This window comes from Hibiscus syriacus, unplaced genomic scaffold, assembly GCF_006381635.1.
Source record: "Hibiscus syriacus cultivar Baekdansim isolate YM2019G1 unplaced genomic scaffold, ASM638163v2 tig00110569_pilon, whole genome shotgun sequence".
Lineage (NCBI taxonomy): Eukaryota > Viridiplantae > Streptophyta > Magnoliopsida > Malvales > Malvaceae > Hibiscus > Hibiscus syriacus.
In genome coordinates, this window is record NW_024062784.1 from 1,336,737 (window position 1) to 1,363,402 (window position 26,666).

The 26,666-nt window shown below is 36.1% G+C and overlaps 8 protein-coding genes, 1 long non-coding RNA gene and 1 pseudogene across 9 annotated transcripts; 3 read left to right on the forward strand and 7 right to left on the reverse strand.

Annotated features, from left to right (window-relative positions):
- Window positions 1-1,777: 1,777 nt before the first annotated feature.
- Window positions 1,778-2,764, reverse strand: LOC120132581 (homeobox-leucine zipper protein ATHB-40-like). Its single transcript, XM_039149320.1, has 3 exons — window positions 2,636-2,764; window positions 2,218-2,528; window positions 1,778-2,092 (listed from the first exon to the last, which is right to left on the reverse strand). The coding sequence occupies exons 1-3, from the start codon at window positions 2,712-2,714 to the stop codon at window positions 1,877-1,879; spliced, it is 606 nt and encodes a 201-aa protein (XP_039005251.1). The 5' UTR covers window positions 2,715-2,764; the 3' UTR covers window positions 1,778-1,876.
- Window positions 2,765-7,787: 5,023 nt separating this feature from the next.
- On the reverse strand, window positions 7,788-8,921 carry LOC120132706 (NEDD8-conjugating enzyme Ubc12-like). Its single transcript, XM_039149404.1, has 4 exons — window positions 8,729-8,921; window positions 8,489-8,567; window positions 8,261-8,377; window positions 7,788-8,179 (listed from the first exon to the last, which is right to left on the reverse strand). Exons 1-4 carry the CDS (start codon window positions 8,770-8,772, stop codon window positions 8,042-8,044), a joined length of 378 nt encoding a protein of 125 aa, XP_039005335.1. The 5' UTR covers window positions 8,773-8,921; the 3' UTR covers window positions 7,788-8,041.
- A 29-nt stretch (window positions 8,922-8,950) lies between these two features.
- On the forward strand, window positions 8,951-10,358 carry LOC120132703 (annotated as a pseudogene).
- A 1,135-nt stretch (window positions 10,359-11,493) lies between these two features.
- Window positions 11,494-14,011, forward strand: LOC120132702 (pentatricopeptide repeat-containing protein At2g01390-like). Its single transcript, XM_039149401.1, has 3 exons — window positions 11,494-12,326; window positions 12,633-13,657; window positions 13,766-14,011. Exons 1-2 carry the CDS (start codon window positions 11,600-11,602, stop codon window positions 13,637-13,639), a joined length of 1,734 nt encoding a protein of 577 aa, XP_039005332.1. The 5' UTR covers window positions 11,494-11,599; the 3' UTR covers window positions 13,640-13,657; window positions 13,766-14,011.
- A 510-nt stretch (window positions 14,012-14,521) lies between these two features.
- LOC120132705 (cold-regulated 413 plasma membrane protein 4-like) lies at window positions 14,522-16,998 on the forward strand. Its single transcript, XM_039149403.1, has 4 exons — window positions 14,522-14,921; window positions 16,321-16,428; window positions 16,533-16,603; window positions 16,678-16,998. The coding sequence occupies exons 1-4, from the start codon at window positions 14,722-14,724 to the stop codon at window positions 16,902-16,904; spliced, it is 606 nt and encodes a 201-aa protein (XP_039005334.1). The 5' UTR covers window positions 14,522-14,721; the 3' UTR covers window positions 16,905-16,998.
- Window positions 15,383-16,046, reverse strand: LOC120132708. Its single transcript, XR_005517020.1, has 3 exons — window positions 15,962-16,046; window positions 15,723-15,726; window positions 15,383-15,496 (listed from the first exon to the last, which is right to left on the reverse strand). It is a non-coding gene; the product is annotated as an uncharacterized LOC120132708 (long non-coding RNA).
- Window positions 16,999-17,771: 773 nt separating the features above from the next.
- LOC120132656 (serine/threonine receptor-like kinase NFP) lies at window positions 17,772-19,644 on the reverse strand. The gene has a single exon (XM_039149375.1). It carries the CDS (start codon window positions 19,608-19,610, stop codon window positions 17,772-17,774), a length of 1,839 nt encoding a protein of 612 aa, XP_039005306.1. The 5' UTR covers window positions 19,611-19,644.
- A 1,063-nt stretch (window positions 19,645-20,707) lies between these two features.
- On the reverse strand, window positions 20,708-21,079 carry LOC120132707. The gene has a single exon (XM_039149405.1). It carries the CDS (start codon window positions 20,997-20,999, stop codon window positions 20,709-20,711), a length of 291 nt encoding a protein of 96 aa, XP_039005336.1. The 5' UTR covers window positions 21,000-21,079; the 3' UTR covers window position 20,708.
- A 1,601-nt stretch (window positions 21,080-22,680) lies between these two features.
- On the reverse strand, window positions 22,681-23,754 carry LOC120132704 (methylesterase 10-like). Its single transcript, XM_039149402.1, has 3 exons — window positions 23,330-23,754; window positions 23,091-23,228; window positions 22,681-23,000 (listed from the first exon to the last, which is right to left on the reverse strand). The coding sequence occupies exons 1-3, from the start codon at window positions 23,681-23,683 to the stop codon at window positions 22,719-22,721; spliced, it is 774 nt and encodes a 257-aa protein (XP_039005333.1). The 5' UTR covers window positions 23,684-23,754; the 3' UTR covers window positions 22,681-22,718.
- A 337-nt stretch (window positions 23,755-24,091) lies between these two features.
- On the reverse strand, window positions 24,092-25,030 carry LOC120132657 (methylesterase 10-like). The gene is made up of 3 exons (XM_039149376.1): window positions 24,677-25,030; window positions 24,478-24,591; window positions 24,092-24,373 (listed from the first exon to the last, which is right to left on the reverse strand). The coding sequence occupies exons 1-3, from the start codon at window positions 25,028-25,030 to the stop codon at window positions 24,092-24,094; spliced, it is 750 nt and encodes a 249-aa protein (XP_039005307.1).
- Window positions 25,031-26,666: the final 1,636 nt, after the last annotated feature.

A 26,666-nucleotide genomic window follows, 5' to 3' on the forward strand; every position in this document is an offset into this window, starting at 1 on the left:
TAATTTCGATACTTAATTTTAACTTGATATTCATTTTACATGGTGGATCATTCAAGGTAAAGGGATCAAACAATAAGTGCAATGTCTCATATATTCGTTTGCGACCTGAATTTTCGTTGCTACATGGGCAAAGGTGGATCATTCATCCGCCTTTCATCAACTCTTCTCTCGCGATTTTGTGCGTTCATTGTAGTGTGTGTCTTTTCTTTCCTGTTATCAGCAAACAAAAGCATGATCATAACCTTTGTCATCGTCAAAATCTTGCTATAAATGCTCCATTTTTATCAGCATGCTTTTCCTTTCGGTGTTACACAAGTTTTTGAGTGGGTCGGGAGGGAGTTTGAGGAAGGATAATTAATGTTCCAATTTTTATGGATCTACTTATCCTCTTAGGCATTCTAGAATGACCCTAAATTTATTTTACCATGTAAATTAAAGGTGAGTATTTAGGGATGGACATTTAACTTGAAATCGATGGGTTTCGATCTGATGTAGTCGGATTTTTTAGAAGAAAAAAATAGGTTCAGGTCGGATCGAGTCGAACTTTTTAAGATGTGAGGTTGGATCAGGTTCGGGCAGAGGGTGAAAAAACTCCGACCCGACCCGACCCGGGGATAATAATATAATTTCTTTAAAAAATGTTTTTTTTAATTAAGTACTTATTTTATACCGGGTCGGGTTGGGTCGACGTTTGGTGGAGGATATATATTTTTCAGGTCAGATCAAATCGGATGGATGATATATAATTTTCAGGTCAAGTCAGGTTCGGGTGGAGGATACATATTTTCAGATCGGGTCGGGTTGAAAAAAAATCGACCCTAACTCGACTCGTTCTCATCCCTATGGTTATTTGACTGAATCAAGTGGAAAAAAAATCAAGTAGGACGAGTTTAAGAGTATCGTTTTATTATTTAATTTTTTTTTAAATTTTTTGAGTCGAGATGAATTTATAAAATTTAAGTTAAATCAAATATATTTGTTTAAGTTTCTTCTCAAATTTGAATGAAATTATTTATAATGTTATGATATTTACTGGTTGTAATTTAAATGACTCACCCTAAACATACACGAGATACATATATATAATTTTCATATTCTTTTAGATGTGTAAGATTTGTAATATTGTTTAATAAATTAAATATCTTATAAAATTATAAAATATATTTATAACGTTGTTTAAAAATATTTTGAAGATAAAATATTGATGAGAATATGTAGGAGTCAAAGATTTGATGGAAAAAACGATCGTAAAGAGTTATAGTTAGATGATCAAATTGAATAAATATAAAGTTGAAGGAACTAAATTGGAAAGGAAAAATTATAGTCAAAATAATGAATTGAAGTTATATATGTATTCTACTATAGTTGAGGAGTATGTGGTTCGAATTTAGTTTAAAATGGACTTAAAACAAATGAAAGATTGAAGAAACAAAGAAATTCGGAATCAAAACACAAAACAATTATAAATATGTATATATATATATTTGATAAATCTAAGGAGAACACAAGATAATATTTACTCAAAAACTCTCAACTCTTTAATAATAAATGTTTATACACGTGCATAAATAGTACTCGAACCGAGATCTCAAAGAATAATAAATTTTTTAACCATTGTGTTAATCACTTTTGTGACACAAAACAATCAAATCTGTATACTAAAGTAAACGATACCTTAGAAGTTGGGTACAAATTTAGGCACCCCTTATAATGTGATTTATTTACCTCACTCAAACCATCTTAATAAAGAGGCAAGTTACTTAACTACACAATTTAATTCGGGTCAACATTAAAGCCTGGATATTAAGGATTAATTTGCATTAGATATCATAATTATCTACAAATGCTAGAAATCAACCTCCTACTTCAATTACATTCACAGATTCATCCACTCCATGCCATGGATATTGTAACTGTTCTCTGCTATGCAGAAAACATCTTCATATCCTCCAAATTCAAAAAGGAATGGTGCATCCATGGCTTCCATTGTCAGAGATGAGCTCGGACTGTTACTCGATACCCCATCTACTCGCTCCCCCAGCCGTTGGATTTCCTTCTGCGCTTCACACAGCTTCTCTTTAAGCTTCATAACCTGCAATTCATTAACTAACTTTAATTGTAGCTGAGAAAATAATTGTGAAGAAGGGAAGAGCCGGATAATATCGTTAGTTCCTGCTTGGTTCCCGAGAAACCAGCAAAGAAAATACATGTTTATACCTCCGATTCAAGACGACATTTCTCGAGAACGACGCCGTCGTGGATGGACTGCAGCTTGCTAAACTCTTCCTCGAGCTTCTTGTTCTTCCAGCGAGCTCTTCGGTTCTGGAACCAAACAGCAACCTGACGGGGATCGAGTCCGAGTTCGGAAGCGAGTCTGTCTTTCTTTTCAGACTCGAGTTTATGCTCATTACCAAAGTTAAGTTCAAGTACATCAACTTGTTCCTGTGTAAGCTTCCTCTTTTTAGCCCCGAAACGGCTGTCTTCCCCTCCTTTGTTCCTGTTCCGCCGCCGTCGGGGCTTTGCTTCCGCTGTTCAGTATTAACAAAAATAAGTTTATATATTCGATATAAATAATTTTAAGTTGTTTTTTGAAAGATCATATCTTTAACAGATAAATATGAATAATTTAGATTACCTTGCTGAGGTGCAATTTGGGAGAAAGCAGCAGAGTATAATGGGGAGATAAGAGCCACTTCATCTTCCACCTTATTCATTTGATCTTCCTCCTCTTTTCTTTCCTTTTTTTTCCCTAAGTAACGGGTGATGAATGTCAATGAAGTGAATGTGATAGGAAGCAAAATGGTTTATTTATAGAGTTGAGTAGGACTTAATATTTTTTTTATCTTTTAAGTTATTTTCAATAATTCGAATTAGGTTTAATTTAAAATTGTTGTTGCAATTCAGATTTTAAATGTAGTCTCTAAAGTATATTATTTTATTCATTGAATTTTAGTTCGATTGATATAATTACTGTTGAAATGATATAGATTAAAACATGTTAAAATCTATATCAATTGTCAACGAGTAATGGTATAAGTGGTTGAGATTCAGAAATTTGAGCTTGTAAGGTCAATTTCGAGTTCTACCACCGTCACTCTTGATGGGTCATCTGTAAATTCCTATGTGAATCTCAATTAAGTCTTAAGTATGTCGTGGTCCTGAATTGAGTGAGTCACCTGACCTAAACTTTTTGTTATAAAATAAAAAATCTTTATCGACCACAACAATAATATTATTGCATGTATAATATCAACTAATATCAGTTAAACTCGTTTGAAGATTTTATGATAATAATATTGTTCTATAACAAAAAAATTTTTTTGTAGAAAACAAAATTTTATTAAAAATAGAAAATATTTAGAATTGCAATGAAGCTTTATAAGTATATCTGTAAACCTAAACTAAATTATAATTAGCACATTTCTTATAATCATTGACTCAAGAACTAACCACCTAGATCACACATGTGTGGATCAAAGAAGTAAAAGGTTAAAAAATCAAATCAAAATGCTCGAACAAAATAAAAATACGAACAAATCTAACTACATCGGCAAATGAACCACAAAAAAGAGTAAAACTATTGAAAGACCATTGATAAATCGCAAATCAGAGTCAAGCGACGTGAGAAAGTCAAGTATGCGACGCGGGTCGGTCCAGATTAATTAGGGCAAAACTTTAGAATTAGGAGAGAAAAAACACATAATATATGAATTTCATCTTTAATCCATAACGTAGAGCTAATAATTGAGTTGTGAATGGGTATCAATCTCATCCATGCATTACTACAAACATCTTTGATCAGATCCTCCAAACCCTAATTTGAACCCAACATTCCGATTCTGCCATTGATGGTAATTAACTAGAAACATCATAACGATAAATGGAATTTTCGGAAAGGGTGATAACTTTTACGTGTGTTAATGCTCTTTATTTAGTTACACCTTATCTAAAAGAATTCCCAGTAAAAATGCTCCCGCTTTATTCATTAAAGCAGGTCCAGAAAGAGAGAGAAATGCATGCAGGTATCAAAGGTGCCACCATTGAATCAAAAACTGCAACCGATGTTTGTCTAAATAAAGCAAATGTTAATGTGTTTGAGAAGCGGGACCTTTTTGGACCAAAGTTGAGATTAGATTTGTCGGTGCTGGAAAGGGTATATATCGGTGAATGATAAGGTTCTGTCGATTTGGCGACTTCATTTCACTGAAGATCGGATAAAGCTTCCTTACTATATTCGTTGGTTTCTTGTTTGCTAAGTTAAAAAAAGGGTTTCTAGATCTTAAATCCAGATCAAGTCGGAGTCTGTTTTGATATTATTTGTTAACCAAGGTTCAACTAGGATTAAGTGAAGCCATGGTGGTCAAGAAAAGGATAAAGATGAAATTATATACATTGATATTTAATTATCTTGATCGTAAAGGTTATGATTTTAGATCTCTGAATATCGAGATTCGAATTTTATATTATATATATATAAGTTTTGTTAGTAGGGATATACATGTAGCAAATTGAGTCTTTTCTCTCTCTTTTGTTGTATAATTTAAAATTAAAAATTTTCATTTTAATGTTTTGATTTGATTTAATATAAATAATTTTTTATTCGATAAAATAAAAAGATAGTTAAAAAGAAAGAAAGAAAGGGATAGTATAATAATTATATTTAAATATGTAAAAATAATAATTATTTTGGATCATGTCGAGTCAATAATTGTTTTTTATTTTATTTTAGATTTTTCCCCTTAAACCCTAAATAATGAAGTGCAAATGTTTACACTAGTGGCTGCTATGTTTCTCCCGACATTTCCAGCTCTTGTTTCCTCATCTTCCAACTTTGTATTAGATTTTACAATCTCTTACTTTTGTAATAAAATCCCTAAACATCTTCCAGAGAATATCCAGTGGTCCATTCACATTTTCTCTCCTCTACGAATAGATTTAATCGTGAAAAAGACACAAAAAATATTTTTAAAAATATTTAAATTTTACGACTTTTCATTATTTAATAATAAACGTTTAAAAACTCTTACGATTCGTGAGGATTAGTGTTGGGCGCTCATCCACTTGCAACTTGTTAGTCTTCAAAGTCAATTTTGTTTGTGTTGTACATGACAGAAACAGTATACCTCCATGTTTCCCTCTTCCCATCCTACAAAACCTTGTCAAACGAACCCCTTCATCCTGCCTTAATTTCAGCCATTTTCTCAGTGCATTATGATTCTTTCAACTCTTACAATGCAGTCATTTTATAATACGGCATCGTACAATGTGTCTGTCTCATGTGTAGGGTTTCTAGGTTTTCTAGATTCGAATTTTTACCATTGTTATTAACATGTCATTTTCACTTTCTTTAAAGACCACACAAATGTATAAAACCATTAGATAAAGTAAGCTTATGGTCCCCATAATTAAAAGCAACAAATCTTTAAAAACAGCTAAGTTGTATCGTTCGGATAATATTAAACTATTAATTATTGAAATAATGATAAAAAGATTCTGCAGTAGTCCATTATCTCCATGATTAAACCCCATAATTCATGATTAAACATTTTAATAAAGGAAATCGTACAAACAGAGACGTGGATGGAGAACAAGTGGTTTCGTGGCCAAGTTTGGTCCATGTAGTATGTGCAGATATATTAGTAGTATATTTTACCCAGACTTGTACGAATCCCAAGCTGTCTTTGATCCAGCTGCAGCATGCAAGACCCCCCATATCCTCTAGGGCACATGGTAGCCATTTACACCAGTCATAATCAAAATAAAAATGAGCACCATAGTGTTTTTTTGCTTTAGTTTTTGGCTTGGTTAGTACGTGTCCTGCAAGGACAGGGATTCTGGCTATGTAGTTTAAGCTAAAAGCCTGCCTAGATTGCTCTCTCATCTGGACTGTCCTACACAATGGTAAATGGAGACCGTGCGTTTTTCTGGGACTAATTTAAGGTGGAGAAGAGTGGTGACAAAAATATTACAAAAATTATAATATTTTTTTGTTAGACATAAATTAAAAAATTAATTTTTTATTAATATATTCAGTTAAAAAAAATTATATAATATTTTCGATCGTACCTATTATCTATCGTTCTTTATTCTTAAATTAGGTGTCCACGTGACAGATGCTGTTTTTCAGAATTTGGCGCACCACTTTTGGTTGCCCCTTCACCAGGGCTTTGCCACCTTGCTTAGCTCTGTTTTGAAAATTGGATCGGACCGATCGGTTCAACTGGAAATCGTTGTTTAGTCTGGTTCAATCTAAATCGATTGAATCGTTATTAGTGAACCGGCCAGAACCGCTGAACCGTTCGAATCAAACCGGCTGAAAACCGGGAAAAACCGAGATTTTTGTTTGTTTTTTTTTTTTAAAAAAAATTAAACCAAACAACGTCGTTTGTTAAACGAGCCAAGTCGAACTCGAGTATTGCTGAGCTCGACTCGAACTTAAAAACTTTAAAAGTAAGCTCAACTCAAACTCACAAGCTAAAAATTATCAAGTTTAACTCAAACTCGAAATATAATATTGAAACTTGAACTCAAAAAGGCTTGAACTGGCTTGAACTCAAAAAAAATTAGAAGCTCGATTGAAGCCTAAAATTCGAGTTTGATTGAAGTGAAATAATAGTTATATAATTATAGTTATATAATTTTGTTATGATTTTTTAACCTCAAATTTATTTTTTAATTATAGTTATATAATTATATTTATTATTTAATATATTTTACCGTAAATATTATGTTGTAGTTAATTTGAATCATTTTGTTTCACTTGATTTTATGGTTTTTAACTTATATATGTTATGATTTGCTTTGAATATGACTTGTGATATAAAAAATTATTTTTTATTAAATATTTTTGGTATTTTTATTTAATTTTTTAAATAATTATGACGTCGTCCGGTTCTTTCGACCGATTCAACCGATTGAATCAATGAACCGATAACACAATCAATTCGCTAACCGATTCGGTTCTGAAAACCATATTGCTTAGTACTTCCACTGCAACATCTCTTCGGTTGCCATCTTGAAAAGAAATATATATGCTTCTTTTTTATGATTCAGGAATATGTTTGGTTCCACTAGTATAAAATTTTAAAATCAAAATATCTATCTAATTTAATATAGGGTAAATTATATGTATAGTATCTAAACTATCAATTTTATTTTGTTTTAGTACTTAAACTTTCAAATTTTTTAAATATATTTAATATTTAATATTTATTTTATTTTAGTACCACCCTTAAAAATTTAACGCAATATATTTTTTTATGAGTAAATTACATCATTAATCTCTCAACTATCTTCTCACTCTTATTTTGGTACTAAAGGTTAAAAATTTTCAATTTAGCTACTCAACTTTCAGATTACTCTTACTTCAATCAATCTAATTAATTTTATTAATAATTTTTTTGACATGATATTTTTATTAGTATTTTATTAATATATAATTAAAAATTAAAATTAAAATTAAAATTAAAAGTTGGAGTGATTAAATTAGGAGTAATTTGAAAGTTAAATAATTAAATAAAAATAAACTTTAGTGACCAAAATAAAAGTGGGAAGATAATTGAGTGACGAATGACGCAACTTACCCCATAAAAAAGGTGCAACTTACAAATCACCCATTAAATTTTTAACGGCGAGACACTAAAACAAATCACCCGAACTCAAAACAACCTGAACCCATCGATTAACAAGCAGTCAGCACATCAAATAATCCCATAATAAATCAACAGTGGGTGCAAGACAGACATCTTCATCTTCGGACAGAGAAACACCAAGGAAGAATGTCATGTTTTAAGCTAATGCATAAAATTCAGTCTTATACTACTTCTACTCTACATTTAAGGCGATATATGCCACACCAAAATATAGCATTAGGAAAGCTAAAGTACTACATAACTAAAATTTTATCTGGTTGGTCTTATAGGAAATAATTCCCTGAGATTCACATCGAGAAATTCAAAGGGGATGATGACGAAGGTCATTTCCAGACAGACTATACAGCCCACAGAAACTCGAATTGTCGATGGCATCGTGCGTTTGCACTTTAAATGCACCGTTGGAAATAGGTTTGCCCCACATACCCACCATACGTAGCCCTTCTCACATTAGATTCATACATCTTTGGAGTATCCCTCAACACCGCAGCGGCGTCGTGGTTGACGGGATCCTCGTAATTTGGTTCCTACACGCAAAATCAAAAGATTTGAGTACCGGATAGAAGCGGATTCATAGAATGATCGCCATAAATTCACTAGGAAAGTACCGTGAAAAGATGATATAATCCGTAGATTACGGTGTTTATATTGAGCAGGGGTTTCCAGTCTTCACGCAAGATGTTGAGGCAAACATTTCCTTCCAAGTCGATATTTGGATGGTAGACCTGAGGATCGGCCAGCAACATGAAATGAGTTCTAACCAAAAGCAAATCAGACGACAGCGTGAATATGGGTAAGGAAGCCGTGACTAAATAAGATGAGCCGGCCCGGTTTACCTTGGTCTTGCATTTAACTTTAGGTGCCTCGTGCGGATAGGTGGGAGAAACTTGGAAGTAGAACAAAAATGTGCCACCACTAAAAATGCAGAGCAACAAGTCGGTGGAACACTTGTTTGTGTTATTAGCAAGAGAAACAACCATAAAACAACTACATAGAACAGAACCTCTTTCCCCTGTAAAGCTAGAGAGCAAAAGATTGCTTGTTTTAAGGTAAGAGGAATGAGAGAAGTTCCTTACCAATAATATCCTTCATCAGGTCGAATCGAAACCTCGAAGTTCATCAGGTCATCATTTCCATTAGGAAAAGATATGGAACAAGATTTCGGCAGGTTCAGCTTGGAAATGTCTGCAAGTAGAAGGCCAAATATAACATGAAGCTCACGTTTAGTAAGTGCTAATTCAATCCTAGATCAAATATAGATCTTAAACCTGGTAAAAATTCAGTGCTTGAACAAACTACAAACAGTTAAATCTCTCTCCTTCATAAAGGTAAATTCAACTTGCAATACATACATACATACATATACGCCTATATATTCATATAAACTTGATCAAATTCACACTAAACAGGATGTGCAAACCTGTGTAAACGCAGCTCCCCTGCAGTTTGCTTTCTGAATTCTGATAGGTGATCCACCATTTGCATTTTCCACAAGCTCTTTTTGCTTTTCCTTTACTTCAAAAAGCCGAATCATAGCTTCTTGGTTCAATCATACTCCATTTTCAACCTAGCTTCTAGATCCAAATCTTTTTTTTTTTGCCCAGACCCTTTCCGTTCAATCCCCTTTTGAATCTGTCATCTTCAACCCCAAAAGCTCAAGGCTTTACATCTCTTCCTTCAATTTCAGCTGTCTTCACCAGAGGAGACACTATCAAGGAAGAAGAGCAGCACCCTCAACCCGAGCTTTGATTTCAAATCTTACATGATTCAAAAGGCCACCACGATAAACCAGACCCTAGACTCAGCTGTTCCACTCCGTGAGCCTATTAAAATCCATGAAGCAATGCGCTACTCACTTTTAGCAGGCGGCAAAAGGGTCCGTCCGGAGCTTTGTTTAGCAGCTTGTCATCTTGTTGGCAGCCAGGAATCCAAGGCATTGCCAGCGGCTTGAGCGGTTGAAATGATTCACACCATGTCTCTGATCCACGATGATCTTCCATGCATGGACAACGATGATCTTCGTAGAGGAAAGCCGACTGATCACAAGGTCTTCGGTGAGGATATCGCTGTCTTAGCCGGGGATGCTCTTTAAGCTTTTGCTTTTGAACATGTAGCTGTTTCTACAGTTAGTGGCTGACCAAGTAGTGGATATAAGTAGCGAGGGACTAACAGATGTGGGGTTGGGTCATTTAGAATACATCCATGTTCACAAGACTGCTGCTTTGCTTGAATCTTCTGTGGTTTTGGGGGCAATTCTTGGAGGTGGATGTGATGAAGATGTGGAGAGGTTGAGGAAATTCGCAAGGTACATTGGTCTTTTGTTTCAGGTTGTGGATGATATCCTTGATGTTACAAATTCATCTAAGGAATTAGGGAAGACTGCAGACAAAGATTTGCTGGCTGATAAAGTGACTTATCCTTAGTTGATCGGAATCGAGAAGTTGAGGAGTGATTCATTGGAGTTGCTTCAAGGATTTGATCCTGAGAAAGCTGCTCCTTTGGTTGCTTTGGCTAATTACATAGCTTACAGGCAAAACTAACCTTTTTTTGTGTGTAACATTTCAGAGAAGAAGGGCCTTAATTTGAAGTTTCTTGTGATGCTTGATCCTAAAGGCTTAGATAAAGAAGCAGGTGACTGGTTTCAACGTTGGAAATATACTTCTACAAGAATGATAATCATAGAATTTTGTTCCTCTCTGCTGTTATATCATATGAAATTCCCCTTAAATTGGGATTTGATTGTTTGTTCTTCCTCATTTGCTTGTTTGTGAAGCTGCTTATGCGGATCCTTTCCCATTTATTTGTATGAACCTATCTGGTTAATGAATACATCTTGATCGATACTCGTTGATGAAGCTTGTAATGCTCCAATGTGGTTGAAGAGCTTTTGAAGTGGTTATTACCTCTTACTGGTATTTTCTGGCTTGTATGAATACGATGATAAAAAAAATCACCACAGGGATAAATAGAAGCAAGAGCATGATCCATCAGTTAAAGGTAAGCCAATGGAGAACAATAAGAAGTTTATGAATCTTGATTGCTTGTTACTTTTGTGCAGTTAGTCTTTGAAAAGTGGAGAATTCAACTGAAGGTGATCATACTTCAGTTAAATGAATAATTTTATCTAAATGTGAGTGACCACAACAGAATAGTACTCAACGGTTAGCAAGATTCTAACTAATAATAATAATAATTAGTTGATCAAAGCATAAATACGAGAATAAGAGGCGACTGAATAGACAGTTTACCTTAAAAATATTTAGATAAATTACGCATTTAGTACCTGAACTATGAGTTTTATTTTATTTTAATACTTAAACTTTTATTTTTTTTTCAAAATTATTTTAGTACACGCCGTTAAAAACTTAACGGACGAGCTTGTCAACCACTGTGTCTATAGTCGTTGGTCGTGGTATCTGTCGGTCGATGAAGCCTAAATTTTTTATCCTGCACCTTTTCAACCCTTAAACGCGACTTCGGCCTCTATTTCATCGGGAAACATTTTAATCTTCTCAAATCGATGATGGACTCTTTAATTTCTTTATCATTCAATCTCCGTCGTCAACCATATGATGGGCTTGCAATTGAACTATGTTGGTCGACCGTCATTCTATCGTGGTCCACTATTTCGTCCTTCCACTAGAGCTATGCCTCGTCAGCCCGTCCTTTAAGTTTTTAAAGACATGTACTAAAATAAAACAAAAACTAAAAGTCGATATGATTTTAAAAATATTAAAAGTTTAGGTATTAAAACTGACTAAAACTAATAGTTTATGTACTAAATACTTAGTTTACCCAAAAAAAACTTATGATGGCTTCGGCGCTTTCCAAATTTTAGTGAAGGCTCAGTCTCCTTGTCGCTTGTCAACTCCTCTAAGCTCCTCATCCCTTCGAATTAAAAAGCAGAAGCTTTTCCATGAAAAAGCTCTCAACTGTGATCTCAATATATGTTGAGAATAAATTATCTCCATGGACTTGCTGCAAGTTTCAGAATTTGGAATCGTCCCATCAGATATTTCCATTCCCTTGATCAAAACAAACACAGAACACCCACCAGACATAAATTTGCCAAAACCTCAAAAAATCCAGTAAAAACATTAGATGTTGAGCCAAAAGTTTACATGCGAGACACGATCTCAAACATTTACAAAATCCTCAGGTATTCAACTTGGGACTCGGCTGAAACCCAACTGAAACAATTACCCCTCAAATGGGACTCTTTTACAGTCAACCAAGTCCTCAAAACCCACCCACCAATGGAAAAAGCTTGGCTCTTTTTCAACTGGGTCGATAAAGTTAGAGGCTTTAAGCATGACCAGTTCACTTACACGACAATGCTCGACATTTTTGGAGAAGCTGGGAGGGTTTCGTCGATGAAGTATTTGTTTCAGCAAATGCAAGAAAAGGGCTTGAAAATTGATGTTGTTACTTATACTTCGAGCTTGTATTGGCTTTCGAAGAGTGGAGATTTTGATGGGGCAATGGAAACATGGGAGGAAATGAGAGGTAAAAGATGTTTCCCTACTGTTGTTTCATATACAGCTTATATGAAAGTTTTGTTTGATAATAAGAGAATCAAGGAAGGTACTGATGTTTATAAGGAGATGCTTCAGTCTGGGATTTCTCCTAATTGTCACACTTATACAGTGTTGATGGAGTATCTTTTTGGGGCTGGTAAGTTAACTAATGACTCGTTTGAGTATTGCAGTCTTTCTGTTTGTCGAAATGTCTAAGTGGGATACACAAATGCACATCTGTTTTGGATTTACATTGTTAGAGTTTATAATTTGTTGCCACTTCATCAACGCTAATGTTCATATGCATTTTTTTTGTTTAATGATGTTCATATACATAGTTATACCACTTTCATGGCATTGTAAGACCGACGAATGCTAATGTTAATTGCTTTGGCTGCATCTAGTGTCTTTGCTCAAGTGTAATGCTTATAAGGAAGTTGTTTATTCTTTTTCTGTGTATCAGGCAAGTATGAAGAAGCCCTTGAAATTTTTAACAAAATGCAAGAAGCCGGAGTTAAGCCCGACAAAGCTGCATGCAATATTTTGGTTGAGAAGTGTTGCAAAGCAGGGGAGACGTGGCCAATAATCCGAATCCTTCAGTACATGAAAGAAAATTTTATCGTCCTCCGGTACCCCATATTTCTAATAGCTCTTGAAACACTCAGAGCTGCTGGTGAGAGTGATGCCCTACTCAGGCAAGTTCATCCTCATATCTGTGTTGAATGTATTAGCAATGAAAGAGTGATTGAGTATAAAGGGAATGATTCCAAAGACCCTTTAAGTTTAGACAGAGAACTAGTTTGGGTTCTTTTGAAAAGGCAAAATCTTCTTGCCATTGATGGTTTACTGGCTGAGTTGTCGGATAAGAATATCCAATTGGACTCAGAAATGATGTCTGCTGTCGTACATGTAAATTGTAATCGTTATAGACCGGATGGGGCTTTATTCGCCTTCAAATTTAGTGTGAAAACAGGCATAGAACTTGAGAGAACGGCCTATCTTGCTTTGATAGGCTGTTTAATAAGATCAAGCATGTTTAATGATATAGTGGACATTGTCACGGAAATGACTAGCGCCGGACATTCTCTTGGAGTTTATCTAGCTTCACTCTTAATCTATCGGCTTGGATGTGCTAGAAGGCCATCTTGTGCTGCAAAGATCTTCGATTTACTGCCGGATGATCAGAAATGTGTTGCCACTTATACTGCTTTGGTTGGCATCTACTTTGCTGCCGGAACTGCAGATAAAGGGCTTAAAATATACAAAACAATGCAAAGGAAAGGGATTCATCCTTCTTTAGGCACATACTGTGTTCTAGTAGCCGGTCTCAAGAAACTTGGTAGAGTCTCAAATGCAGAAACCTTTCAGAAGGAGAAGAAAATCCTGCAGAAAGATGCTTATTTCCGCGAATCCATTCCTATCGAGGAAAAGATATGTGACCTCCTATTTGTAAGGGATGTAGTGTCTTGACAAACTTTCCAGATTTTAGCCTGCGATTCTACATAGCAATCGTAGCACAAATTTAGAGCTATGGTTTGACGGTATGACCCTTTTTGCCACCGATTTTTATCGTGATCGATAACCGGAAATGCATACGTTATTTTATTTGCATACTCATTTTGAAGGAAAGTTGCCAGTTATGGCATAAGGATGATTTGATTGTCGAAGGCTTTGGATCAATGATGTCTAGGAAGTGTTTCCAATGGAGGATTGTCAACAACCTACATGGCAAAGAATGGCTTGAAGTATTTCATTTTGGATGAATAATGTATGCCTAAGATTTGAACATAAATCAAACATAAGATTGATGAATTTATATAGATTTTTTAATCATTCGAGCTATAACTGTTGATTGAATATGCCATGTCATTATTTTTTAATCAGTAAAAAGTAAGCTTCTATAAGATTTGACCTTTTCTCATTGTCCTTTTCCCTTTGTTTTGTCCTCTTTGTTATTTATCAGTTGGCAGCTTCAGCTTGTTCTCTTTGGTAGTTCTATTGTATGGCCGTTTAATATAAAGTTATTTTCGGTAAATGTTAATATTTTTTAATATTTTCGGTAAAGTATTATTTAAAATGTTATTTTTTATTGAAAATATTAATTTTACTATCTAAAATGAATATTTTTAATATTAATAATTCCTGTAGAAAAATAACATTTTAGGTAGCGTCTGATATTAATATTTTCGGTAGAAAAAATTAACATTTTAAGTAACGTTTTACTGAAAATATTAAAAAGATATTAATATTTCTAATAGCGTTTTTTCGTAACTTTATATTAAACTATATTTCTTTAGACATCCCTAATCACAAAAAAGCTTTATACTGAATTTTCATTTTCCTTTTGGTTTTTCGCTACAAAGATACGGAATTGAATGATTATGTCCATAAATAGTTTGGTTCCACAGCACAAGAAACCAGAACCAGATCCAAGGGCTAGACATCTGCCACGTGGAACATGTTGTACGAACTACTGCGTGTAAACAAAAACACTTTGGATTCTGGATATCCCGACCCAACAACCCAAACCAACCAGGCGACAAAATCCAGCAATGTATTCCCAAAGCTTTAATCCAAAGATTCTTTTGAAATTTTTTTATAAATTATTTTGGCTGAAAAAAAGAAGAAGAAAAATGCTTACTTTTGGACTGGCAGATATGGAGATGAAATTGAACTCCAGTTTTGCAGAGTCAGATATAGGGTCTACACAGGCTCGAGCCGCTTTTCAATGGGGTGGCACCATTTTTGCTATGTAAGTTAACCCAGTTCTTGCTTCTTTTTTGTTTCTCTCCTCCTTGAATGGTTCAAAGATGTTGAATTTGGTTCTATGATTGATATAAATGAGTTAGCTTTCTTCAATCCTAGACGATAACGCATTTTGGGTTGCTTTCCGATGTCAGAGATGAATAGTTATGCAGGTTAATCTGTGTAACTGCTGTTGTTTGCTGGATTTTTTAATAGAAAGTTTCAATTACACATTATCATATTTATATTCGACACTCATCTTTGAGTCTGGATAATATAAAGGATCGAAGTACTGTAAATTTTAGTGATAGGCGATCTGTTGATGCCTATTGGGTTCCTCTTCTAGCATAGGATTTCTGTAAATCTGCTGCCTTTTGACGAGTTAAAGGTTTAAAATTCTAACAAGGCTAAGAAAAAAAGGTTGAGTTTTGAAGGCTTTTGGAATGCTGAAATAGTAGGATAGGGTGCATTCACTATGTCCATCTCGACTGGAGAGAACTCGAGAAATGCTTAAATGAACCATAGTCGGAGAACTATAACATAAACAATCATGAAAACAGACTGTATTTACTGCAGAAGAACCTCGGTTCGCCGATACAAAGTCTCACTGCGCTAGGGACTTTCATTGAATCAATCTCGGTATGTCAATCAGAAGCTCAAGAGGAGAGAGTTCTTGCCACGCAGCTATGAGACACCTTGAGAGGGGGACTAGAAATCGAACCCCTTGTTGTTGACCTGTGACAGCCTCAATGCTCTTATGGCAGGGCAGTAGCAAGAACACGATCTCTTGGAAAAGAAAAAAGAAGACTAAACTTATCCCGCAACTGACTACTTTTTGAAAGACCGAACAGGAAATGAAAAGTTGTACTACAACAACTGTGAACATCCCCCCCCCCCCCGCTCTGACTCTGATCGACTTGCCCACACAGCACCTTCTTTGAGAGAAGAGGTCAAGAGGCTATGAGACTCGTACATCCAAAGACGATTCAATCTGTTGACTTCACTCCAAACAATCATGAAAACAGACTCTATTTACTGCAGAAGAACTAACTTCTAAGTACTGCCAGAAAATAGTTGTTAGATCTGTTGCCTTCATCATTTAATTATTGTCAAGCATGCCTCGAACATGCTTAGATAAGAAAGTAGTATGTGATAAAATCCGTATTATTTTCTCTTAGGAAAAGGACTCGAGTAGGGGTCGAACATCATGAGTGCAATATACAAAGACCATATTTGAATGGCATCTCCAATGAAAAATACTGTCTTTGATTTCTGTTTTCCATAAGAAGGCGTTTAGTTCCAATAATGAGCCATTTCCAGGATTGTGTATGAACAAACACCTCAGTCTTGTGTTTAATCTGTTTCCTTGTTCAAGCAGTTTTTTATATTATTTGCTTTCTCCCCAGAATTTTATTACTCATGAACCAAACAGGAAGGAGATCACACTTGCTGACTAACCTCCTAGTGTTATATCTCTTAGCTAGTTTCCCAACTGTACTCTTCAAACTCGTAAGGTACTCGGCAGTATTCAAATATTAGTCTCGTCTCGTTGATTAGTATTGGTTTTAATGTTTTGTAGTTTTTATATTTCATTACAATTTCTCACATAATGATGCAGAGGGCAATTTGGTTGCTGGATTGCATTTCTTGCTGTCGCTTCGAATCTGTTTTTTCCTGAAATCTTTCCAGGTTTGAAACAAGATTTCAGACAAAGTGTTACATCTCGTTTCTGATAATGATTTTCTGTTTGTTGTATATAACAGTTCCGCTTTTCATCCTGTTCGTCATTACACTCGATTGGCTGGCCGATATGTTACGAGATGACAATGTACCTGCCATCCTGTGTCTCGTAATTGCGATTTTAATTACCCAAACCGAAATCTGCAGAGCCAGAGGATTAGAGAATTGTCAATGTAGTTGTTATTGTCTTAGTTATTGGTTTAGTATAGCTTGCTTATTCTTCTTTACAATATTGTATCTTGCCACTTAAAAGGAATTGAAAAGCGTCACAGGGAGAAGATTTTTTTCTGTTTTTACTCTCCTATAGCTCAATGAGAATGAACTTTGACTTTTTCTTCGTTACATATATTTATGGCTGAGCTAAAATCATTCCAAGGATGATGGCGGAGTTGTCTTCTGATCCATCTCAAATCGCTGATATAAACGAGGTTTCCGAGATGGCAACGTTCGGACTTGGTTATAGTTCCGGTCAACTGTTTGTGTTTTGGTGACCATTATCAAACTATCCAAAATCAGCAGCCCAGGAATCAGTCTCAGAGTCCGATTCCTTGAATGAGAATTAAAGTTCCTCTTGTATGTGCTTGTCTAACAAGGAATCAAACAGATGAGTATGGACGAAATCAATGTTGGCTTGCTATGGACAAAATTGTGCGGTTGTTGTCGAAAATTCTGACTTCTTTGGCTGGGATTCGTCGAGCAACATGTCGTGGTCTCAAACATCTGCTGTGAGCTATTGATTTAACTTCTATTTGTTCTGTGTTTGCTTGTTTCATATTTCATAGGCTTCTTTACCCAATCTCTTGCTCCCTCTGTTTCTTGCTTTCTGTAAGATAAATGAGTATGAGTTGTTAATTCAAATCTTCAATGGCTCCATTGCTATCCAATTTGATTGGATAATAATATGGACCATGGATAACTAGAACACGACATATCACGAAAAATAACAAAAGCACAACGCGGATATGCTTATCGTCAAGTATTGTTGATCTATATTCACATGAATAAGACATTGTTCAATACATCATCAAAACTGAAAACCGAGCTGAAACTTTATATTACAAAATAGGATCATACATAGGTTATCATATAAACTGAAGCTATGGATTTTCTGCAACACTTAACGAGCTACGACCGGATCAATGACTTGAGCGAGTTCTGTTTCTATCTCTGAACCCCAGGAGCCTTCCGGTATTTCAAAAGATGACTGAATAAGAACGGAAAGGCTAAAGACGATTTCCACCATACTTGGCCTAGCCAGGGGATCCTCTCGAGTGCAAGCCATGGCCAACACTGCCAAGCTTAGAGCACTATCAATGGGATAAAAGTTCTGCAAGTTTGGGTCCATCCATTTTCTTAGCCTTTTCTCGCTTTTCTCTTCGATTTCCAGAACTTCCCTTACATTCTTCCACATGGAAATCTCACCATTTTCTTTTGTTGCCATTGCTTTCTTACCCGAAAGCAACTCTAACAGCACAACCCCAAATGCAAAAACATCCATTTTCGGCATTATACTATTTGTAACGCTTTCGGCAACTGAGAAATTAGCAATTTTGGCCTTAAACATGGAATCAAGAAGTATATTGCTAGTTCTGATATCCCGGTGAACGATGTTTGGTCGAGTGTGCTCGTGCATGTATTGCAGGCCATTGGCAACATCCAGTGCTACATGTAACCTTTGGCTCCAAGTGAGAACCGCAACACAGCTCGAAGAACATGAACTTTTCGGATGCAACCACTTATCGAGTGATCCATTTTCGGCATATTCATAAACCAAGAAGCAGTTTCCCTCTGAATCAGCTGAGACACCCATTAACTTCACCAGATTTGCATGATTTACTTTCTTCAAAATCTTCAGTTCCTTTGTAATATCCTCCTTTGTTTTCTTTATGGCTAACAGTTTCCCATCAATGGTGGCCCTATACACCGATCCTCCGATTCTTCTATGTTCATTAAGGTTCATGGTTTCCCTCATAATCACATCAGCGTCATACATGATTGGCTTCCCTAGGTAACCTGAAACTCCCTGAAGCAGCTTATCTTGCATGATCTTTGGCCGGAAACTCTCACTTCTTGTAAGATCCTTCACCGGAATCAAATCGGCCTTCTCCAGAGACGAACCATAGCGCTTAAAAATCTTCTTCCTCTCATGTATTACCACACCTGCTAAAATAAGCAAACAGACTACTATGCTTAAAGCAACTATGAGAATTTCCTGGTGTTTAGATTTGCTTCCTCGGTGAGTTTGCGAAAGAACCGGCAAGTCAGACACAGGGATCATCAGTGGAGGAATCACTGCCGAGCTAATATCTGGGTAGCCATTTAAGTTATTTTCATCAATGATAGCTGGTGCTGATGCATTGAACATGTCACTTACACTCCAAATACTGTCTTTCGGTTGCCAGACATAACTAATAAAATACTCGGTTCCATTCTCCGATTCAGCCTTCGAAGGGCACTTGCAGAACAAAGGAAACACGACTTCATCCCCGGGGTGCAAATTCCTGGGCTCTAGAGAAGGATTCATTTGCTCCACTTCAGTGAAATTGGTGAGAGACTCGAAAACAGTGGTCGAAACTGTGTAGTATGTGTCACCAAGCTTGATATCATATGTGATGTTAGCAAAATAATGGTTCATGGTGCAACCACAGGTTATAGGTACCAACAATAGTTGGCCTGGGAACAACCGAGTATCATCAGAAACCATGCTGCTAGCTCTTGCAATCTCTTCAGGGCTGGTTCTGAACAGACTGGCGATGCTTCGAAGCTCCAAAAAGTCCGGTTCTTGAGCAAAAAACGCGGTGTATGTCGAGCATGGGGTCGATGATTCCAAGCACCAAAATTCGGCACCATCGCCGGACGAGGGCTGAGCTCTGATATAGGAAGCAAAGAAGTAGTTGAGTACGAAAAACAGAGCTTGCAAGGATAGCCATTGATGAGAAAGGAAAGAAATCGCCATAGATAACTAACTAGTTATAAGCCAAGCTTATTTATTAGTGTATTAAACTCTAATGTCACTTGGAGTTGATGGAAAAGGTAAAATTTGTTGTTATCAGTGAATATGTAAGTTTTTGATCTGAAAAATAATGCAGAAGATGACAAAACTTATATTACTCTCGCTATATTTTCTGGATTATACATCAACTTGTATTAGGAATCTTTGGATCAGCATCAGATTAGATTAATGTAATAATCCAAACCAGGACGGCACGTAGTTGCAAATAACTGCATTGCTGGAGACTGAAATTGTCGTTCATCATGAACATTTACTGCTTTAGAGACGTCATTTGCATCTTAAATTACAAGCATGATGGTTAAGTATCGTCATGACTGATCCGATTAGCCGGACTATATCATGAGAGTATGATTTGGTTCGTTCATACATATGAAAATACATTAAAAACAGCAGAAGTTATCCAAGTTCTTGCAGAGCCAGTTATATTTCAGCACCGAGTCTTTTTGGCTACAGGCTAGACAAAGTGAAGCACAAGCGACCAGACTGGTAGACTAACAGAACGATAATGCCGATGGTGTTCGATATTTCGTTACTCTGAGTGAAGGAACTCCGGAATCAGACCGATGATCGGATGTGGTTTGTTCGGTCCAGAATTAACAAATAACTGCGCATATCATACAGAATAAGCATTTATAGCAAATTTACCATCCTTATTATCTTTGTACATAACATATATGTGGTTTTATGAAGCTCAGTTCCCACAGAAAAAAAAATGGAGAATTAGGCTAGAAATGAAGCGTAGTCATCCCAAAGATGGGTGATCAAGACATCATGAAGTTTGTTCATTGGGATGAACAAGGTGATATGAGAATGAAACTGCAATGTTGAAAGAATTTCCAATTTTTAAATTGCCTTTGTTTTTCATAGGCTGGATAGGATTTTATCATGTTCTTTTTTTCATTTATTATACTGTTTAAATCATTCTCAACAAGACAAGAGAGTACCACCTTAAGAATCTTCCATCATCATCACCAACATACATGAACTGATAATCATTGAAGCCATTTACAAATCCCATGAATTTCTGGGTTTTTTCTTTCTTCAAGGGCAAGTGAAAGCATCCCCCAGTTCCATCCACTTGTCTTGAGCTTGGACATCGCCGCCAACCAAAGCCTGAAAAGCGCTCCTGACCCTGTTTTTGCACTTGTGGTTGCGGATCCGCCTAAGAACAACCTCTTTCTCCAGCGCTGCACGGGACGACCGTGCTGAGGATCTTATCTGAAGCTGGCTGGTGACAACCTTGTTCGTTTCACCGTGTTCTTCTGCCTTCTTATTCATCTTCTCGTCGGTGACTGAGAAATATGGCTGAGCTTTGGGTGCCAAGAATTCCATTTTTTAAAGGTGAACAACTGAAACAAAGTAACGAGGACCTGAGATTTAGTGAGATATCGAATATGACGGAGAGTTCAAGGAAGCAGAAGTGGCTGCCAGTTATAGACAGACTTAAATTGAGATTCAGTGGGAAGTTTTGACGTTTTTTGGATTTGTTTAATGGATATTGTTTCAGAATTCCATTGATTCACCCCAAACCAGGGGCCACGAGCGGGCTAACTTTATATATATATATATATATATAACGAACGAGTTTTATAATATTTAAGGTTCAAACTGATTGTCTGACACATGGAGAGGATTACCTTTCGACAACGTAATGGGAAAATTCTAAAAGCACTATTTAAAGCTTTCCCTGATGTTGCAGTCGACGACAAGAAATGTTAATTGCTAAGTGGGAAAAACAATGGGCAACTTCACTTGTTTCTTACCAAAACTTGGGGCTTCGTAAATCTCGATGCAAAAGCCTGTCCCTTTCAATCATTTTCTCGGTAAACAAACAGAAAAAAGTAAAGAAACAAACCCAGAATGCTTGTTCATAATAACCCAATTCCTGATCAGTTTGATTACTGTATGATGTTTATATCAAAATAACGGATACGAAAATACACAGTCGTGACAATTCTTCATGTATGGCACTATATGTTGTTTTGGTTGTTCGTATTAAGCCCAAATATATAGACTCTTAGGATGTTTTCAGCTCTGTTAATCAGCTCAAAGACACAAACATCACCCACTGCCAAATGATTTTCAATTGCAAAATCTACCCATCCACTTCTCAGTTTTGCTTGTGCATGTCTTTGTGTCGAGGCATAATACTTTAAAGGTGTACTTGTATCTGACATAATACTTGTGTCGAGGCATTACAACTCTTGTTGAAGAACAGTTGTCGATTCTCACCGCATTAACTTGCCAACAATTTTCTTCAGAGTCTTGTAGCTTGACCTTATGAGGCAATGGTGTTCGATCAAAGAACTTGGCAAATGCAGGTGGAATTCGCTAAAAAAAGAAACAAAATCGAACCCGAACTAATTCAAACTAATCATTATGATGATATGATTTCAGATAACTTGGGGCTAAAGAAACCAAAAAATAAAGTTCTTATTTTTTTCAGATTACATAACAATGTTGGTGTATATAGAAGAGAAATCACAATTGACAGGCATGAACATGTTGAAAATTTGGAGATATGCAATATACCAGCAGCTTAGAGAAGTCGCCGACCAGAACCTTGAAAAAGCCTGGGATGGCTGCCGGCCTTGCTTCTCCCGCCATTGGAGTCGACGACTGTGGGAGAAAACAATTGGGGTTTGTGTAAGGATCGAAGACACAAAACCAAGAGTCTGGGGTTTACAAGTTAAAAAAGAATCTAATTGGTTTGTTATGTAAATCTAATTGTAGGGCTGGTCTTTTAGGCTGGAGTTGAAAAACCCTAGCAATTGTTTCGGAAAATATTTTGATAATTAAATGCCCATTTATTATAATTAGATTAAATTATACCAAATAAATACTACTTCTATATTGATTTGAACTTTCAATTTTTATAACAATAAGCTTTGATTTTAATTTTAATAATTATATTATACGGTGATAACAGAGAAAATAATGTTGTTTTGACAACAAATATTGATATCTAAAATGATATTATTTTAGGCATCAAATTAACAGTTCATTGCTCTAATTGAACTCAAAAGTAAAACTCAATATTTGATTGATGAATCAAACATATTTCTCAGCAACTTGTTGGAGACATTTGCAGACCTCCTGGGGCTTGGAAAACATGGGCATATGATCAGCTCCATCTATGAACTTCACATCCACTGCTGTGCTGTTTTCGATGTACCATTTCTGCAAGCTTTCTTTCATCGGCAAATCATCTTTGCATACTATATAAACCGCATCGATCGAACCGAATTTCTCTTTCGTTAGCAGAGATTCCATACACAAATCTTTCATGAAGAACTTTCCTTGTCTCAGCAACGTTGCGGCCAATTCTATGTCCTATAAGTTCCCAACACAAAAACATAAACCATCTCAGTTTAATCATTAACCCTTATGAAATCGTACCGAATCGAATCGAATAGAACTGACCTCTTTTGGTGAGAGTTGATAAACGTTTGCTGCGATATATTTTGGTCCAGGCAAGGCACGAGTTGGTGGATTTTCGGGTCCATCATCAAACCATAGCTCTGAATCCATTTTCGGCTCCCCCGTAGCCCTTTTGAAGAACTAATTTCCATAATTCGACTCGGAAATTTTAAATCCGAACAAAAAATAACTAAAGCACGACATACGGATAAAGATACATAACATGTTGATCATATTTTTACCTCGGCTACTGCAGTTGCAATAGGGGAATGAAGATTGGGCATCAAGGCTGTGAGATAAACAGCAGCCGACACTTTGGTAGGGAAACTTTCCATGGCTAAGGAAATGATAACCCCACCATAACTATGTCCCACTAATATCACCTTCTCGTGTTGAGGCAAAGAGGCCATGAATTCCATCAATGGCTGCGCATAATCCCACACAGAATCCAGCTCGGTGATCTGCTTCGGGTTGATTCCACTGGCGCCGAGGTCCAACGGCGTGGCACGGTGACCGGCCGATTTGAGCAGCGAGACAACCTTGTACCAGCACCAAGCTCCATTGCACATACCATGAATTAGAACAAAGTGTGCCATAATTCACTGTCCTTGATCTCACTATCTCTACTCCTTTTCTTTGGCTGATCAGTAGCTAGACTTAGTTGCTTGCTCACAAAGTGGCAGCGTTTTTATTGGTGATTATTGGATAAGAAGCTTTGTTTTCTTTGGCTATCCTTGTTCGGTGTGGATATAATTAATGCAGTGCTTGACCGTAAAAGATAAGTTGACTAAATTGACGATTTATGTTTCATCTCTTATGACGTAGACGGTGAGAATAATCAACTCGTGTCGAACACTTGTTTACTTATTCAAATAAAAGGGTCGTACACAATAGAAACCATCTTCTAAAGATGATAGGAAGAGGTAACCAGACGAATCTGGAGTAGTGGACACTTGTTTGTTCATCGATTACAAAGTTGACCGATTGAAACATTCGTGGATGAATCAATTATATCTGGCAGCAACTTCTTGGAGAAATTTGCAGACCTCGTGTGGCTTGGAAAACATGGGCATATGATCTGCACCAGCTATGAATTTCACATCAGCAGTCGGACTATTTTCGATGTACCATTTCTGCAAGCTATGTTTCATCAGCAAATCATCTTCGCAAACTATATAAACCCGATCGACGGATCCGAATTTCTCTTCCGATAGCAAAGATTCATCGGACAAATCTTTGATGAACCACTTCCCTTGTCTCTGCAAGGTTAAGGCTAATTCTATGTCCTATACAAAACATCAAGAGGCATTAGCACACACCAACAAAAAACCACTTTTGATTTAACCATTTGTAAGAAAAAACCGACCTCTTTTGGCGAGAGTTGATAAACCTTTGCCTCGATGAATTTTGGTCCAAATAAGGCACGAGTTGGTGGATTTTCAAACCCATCATCGAAGGTTTGCTGGAAATCCATGATCGGCTCCTCCGATGTCCTTTTCAGGCACTAACTTCCTCCAACATTAAACCAAAGTTAAAACAACTAAAACATGAAAAATATATACAAGATGGTGATGATTTTTTTTTTTTACCTCGGCTACTGCAGTTGCAATAGGAGAACGATGAGTGGGCATAAAAGCTGTGATGTAAACAGCAGCCAGCACTTTGATAGGGAAACTTTCCATGGCTAAAGAAATGGTTACCCCACCAAAGCTATGACCCACTAATATCACCTTCTCCTCTTGAGGCAAAGAAGCCATGAATTCCATCAAAGGCTGCGCATAATCCCACACCGAATCCAGCTCGCTGATCTGCTTCGGGTTGATGCCACTGGAACCCAGATCCAACGGTATGGCACGGTGGCCGGCTGATTTGAGCAGCGAGACAACCTTGTACCAACACCAAGCTCCATGACACATGCCATGGATTAGAACAAAGCGTGCCATTGTATTCGTTTGATTAGTTTGTAGTTGACTCGTTTGTTGCAAGGGCCTTTATTTAACGACAGCCCAAATCTGTTAACATCGTGATTATCAGATGTTAAGGAAAATCAAGTGTGCATTTTGGGACACGAATATATTATCGTGATTATCAGATGTTAAGAAAGATCAAGAGTGTGCATTTTGGGACACAAATATATTATCTGATTGTCCAAAAATTTCTTATCACTAAAATTATAATCTGTATTAAATTTAGAAAATTGAATATTCAAAATTTCAAATCGAATAATCAGATATCCAATCTGAATATAAATTTTAATTTGATAAAAAATTAAAATTTTATAACTTTATATAATATATTTTATAAGCTTAACATAAAAAAATTAAGTTATAAAAATAAAAATATTGAGAATCTTATTTATAAGCTTAACATAAAAAAAATTAAGTTATAAAAATAAAAATATTTAAGCCGGCTGGGGGTGGAGGATGGGGTGGGGTGGGGTGAAGGCTGGAGGATGGAGTGGGGGCTGGAGGATGGGGCGTTGGGGTGGGGCGGGGCGGGGCGGTAGATTGGGGTGTTGCTGAGGTTGGAACTGTCGAGTAAGAATAAAATCATCTAAAAACTAAAAAAAAAAAAATTGACTTTCAGATAATTTAAAATTGAAATTTCAACGATCTATACCTGATTCGATTATTCATTTTTCCTCGAATACCCAATTCGAGTTATCTAAAAATTAAAGAACAAATCAGATATTTAAATCTTTAAATTCAATCAACGAATCAAATTAATTGGATCAATTTTTTTACACAACCCTAGATAAAATGTACCTTTATAAAAAAAATTATTAATTATGATCATTAAGTCTGCCGTACTTTTCAAATAATTAACAACTATAATTTTTATTGGTTTGTTTGGTTATTGATTAAGCATTTATATTTTCCGGATGATTCTTGTGCGCTAGACAAGTTATGATAACCACCATTAATAATGAACACTGATAAATTAAATTATAAAATATTTAACGTATAATTATATTTTAATTAAATTGTTTTTAATATTTTTTAATGATTAGTTTAAATAGTAATTTTTAATTATAAACCCTATTTTTTAAATATGTGATTTTCTCGTCTTCATCGTCAATTTCGTCTTTCTCCTTCGATTGAATCGTTGTTGTTCATCCCTCCCGACGTGGACGTCGTTCACCACCGATTGCGCAACCAACCCATTAAGGTAAGCTAGAATAATTTTATTTTGATTCAAACTTGGTGTTTCTTCCAAGCCGTTACCAGAGGGTGGTGGATGACCAACTGTCAGCGCCTTCACCGGCAGTGGTCGTGGTTGTCGGTGTGAGACTTCACCCTCTCATTTTTTTTTCCCAATCACATATTTTATAAACCCTAACCTTAACCCTAACCCTAATTTTAAAATTTTTCCAATTGTATAACCCAAATTCCTTAATTGATTTCCAAAACTCCCTTCCTAGAGCCCAAATTAGAATAATTTCACCTTAATTTTTACAATGAAACCGGTTTTTTTCAATCCAATTCCTGATTCGCAATTTTCAAACCGTGAAGGGTGTACCGCTAAACTGGCACAATACTTGAGCAGACATGTATCGGTACCGGTAGTGTATCGTACCAT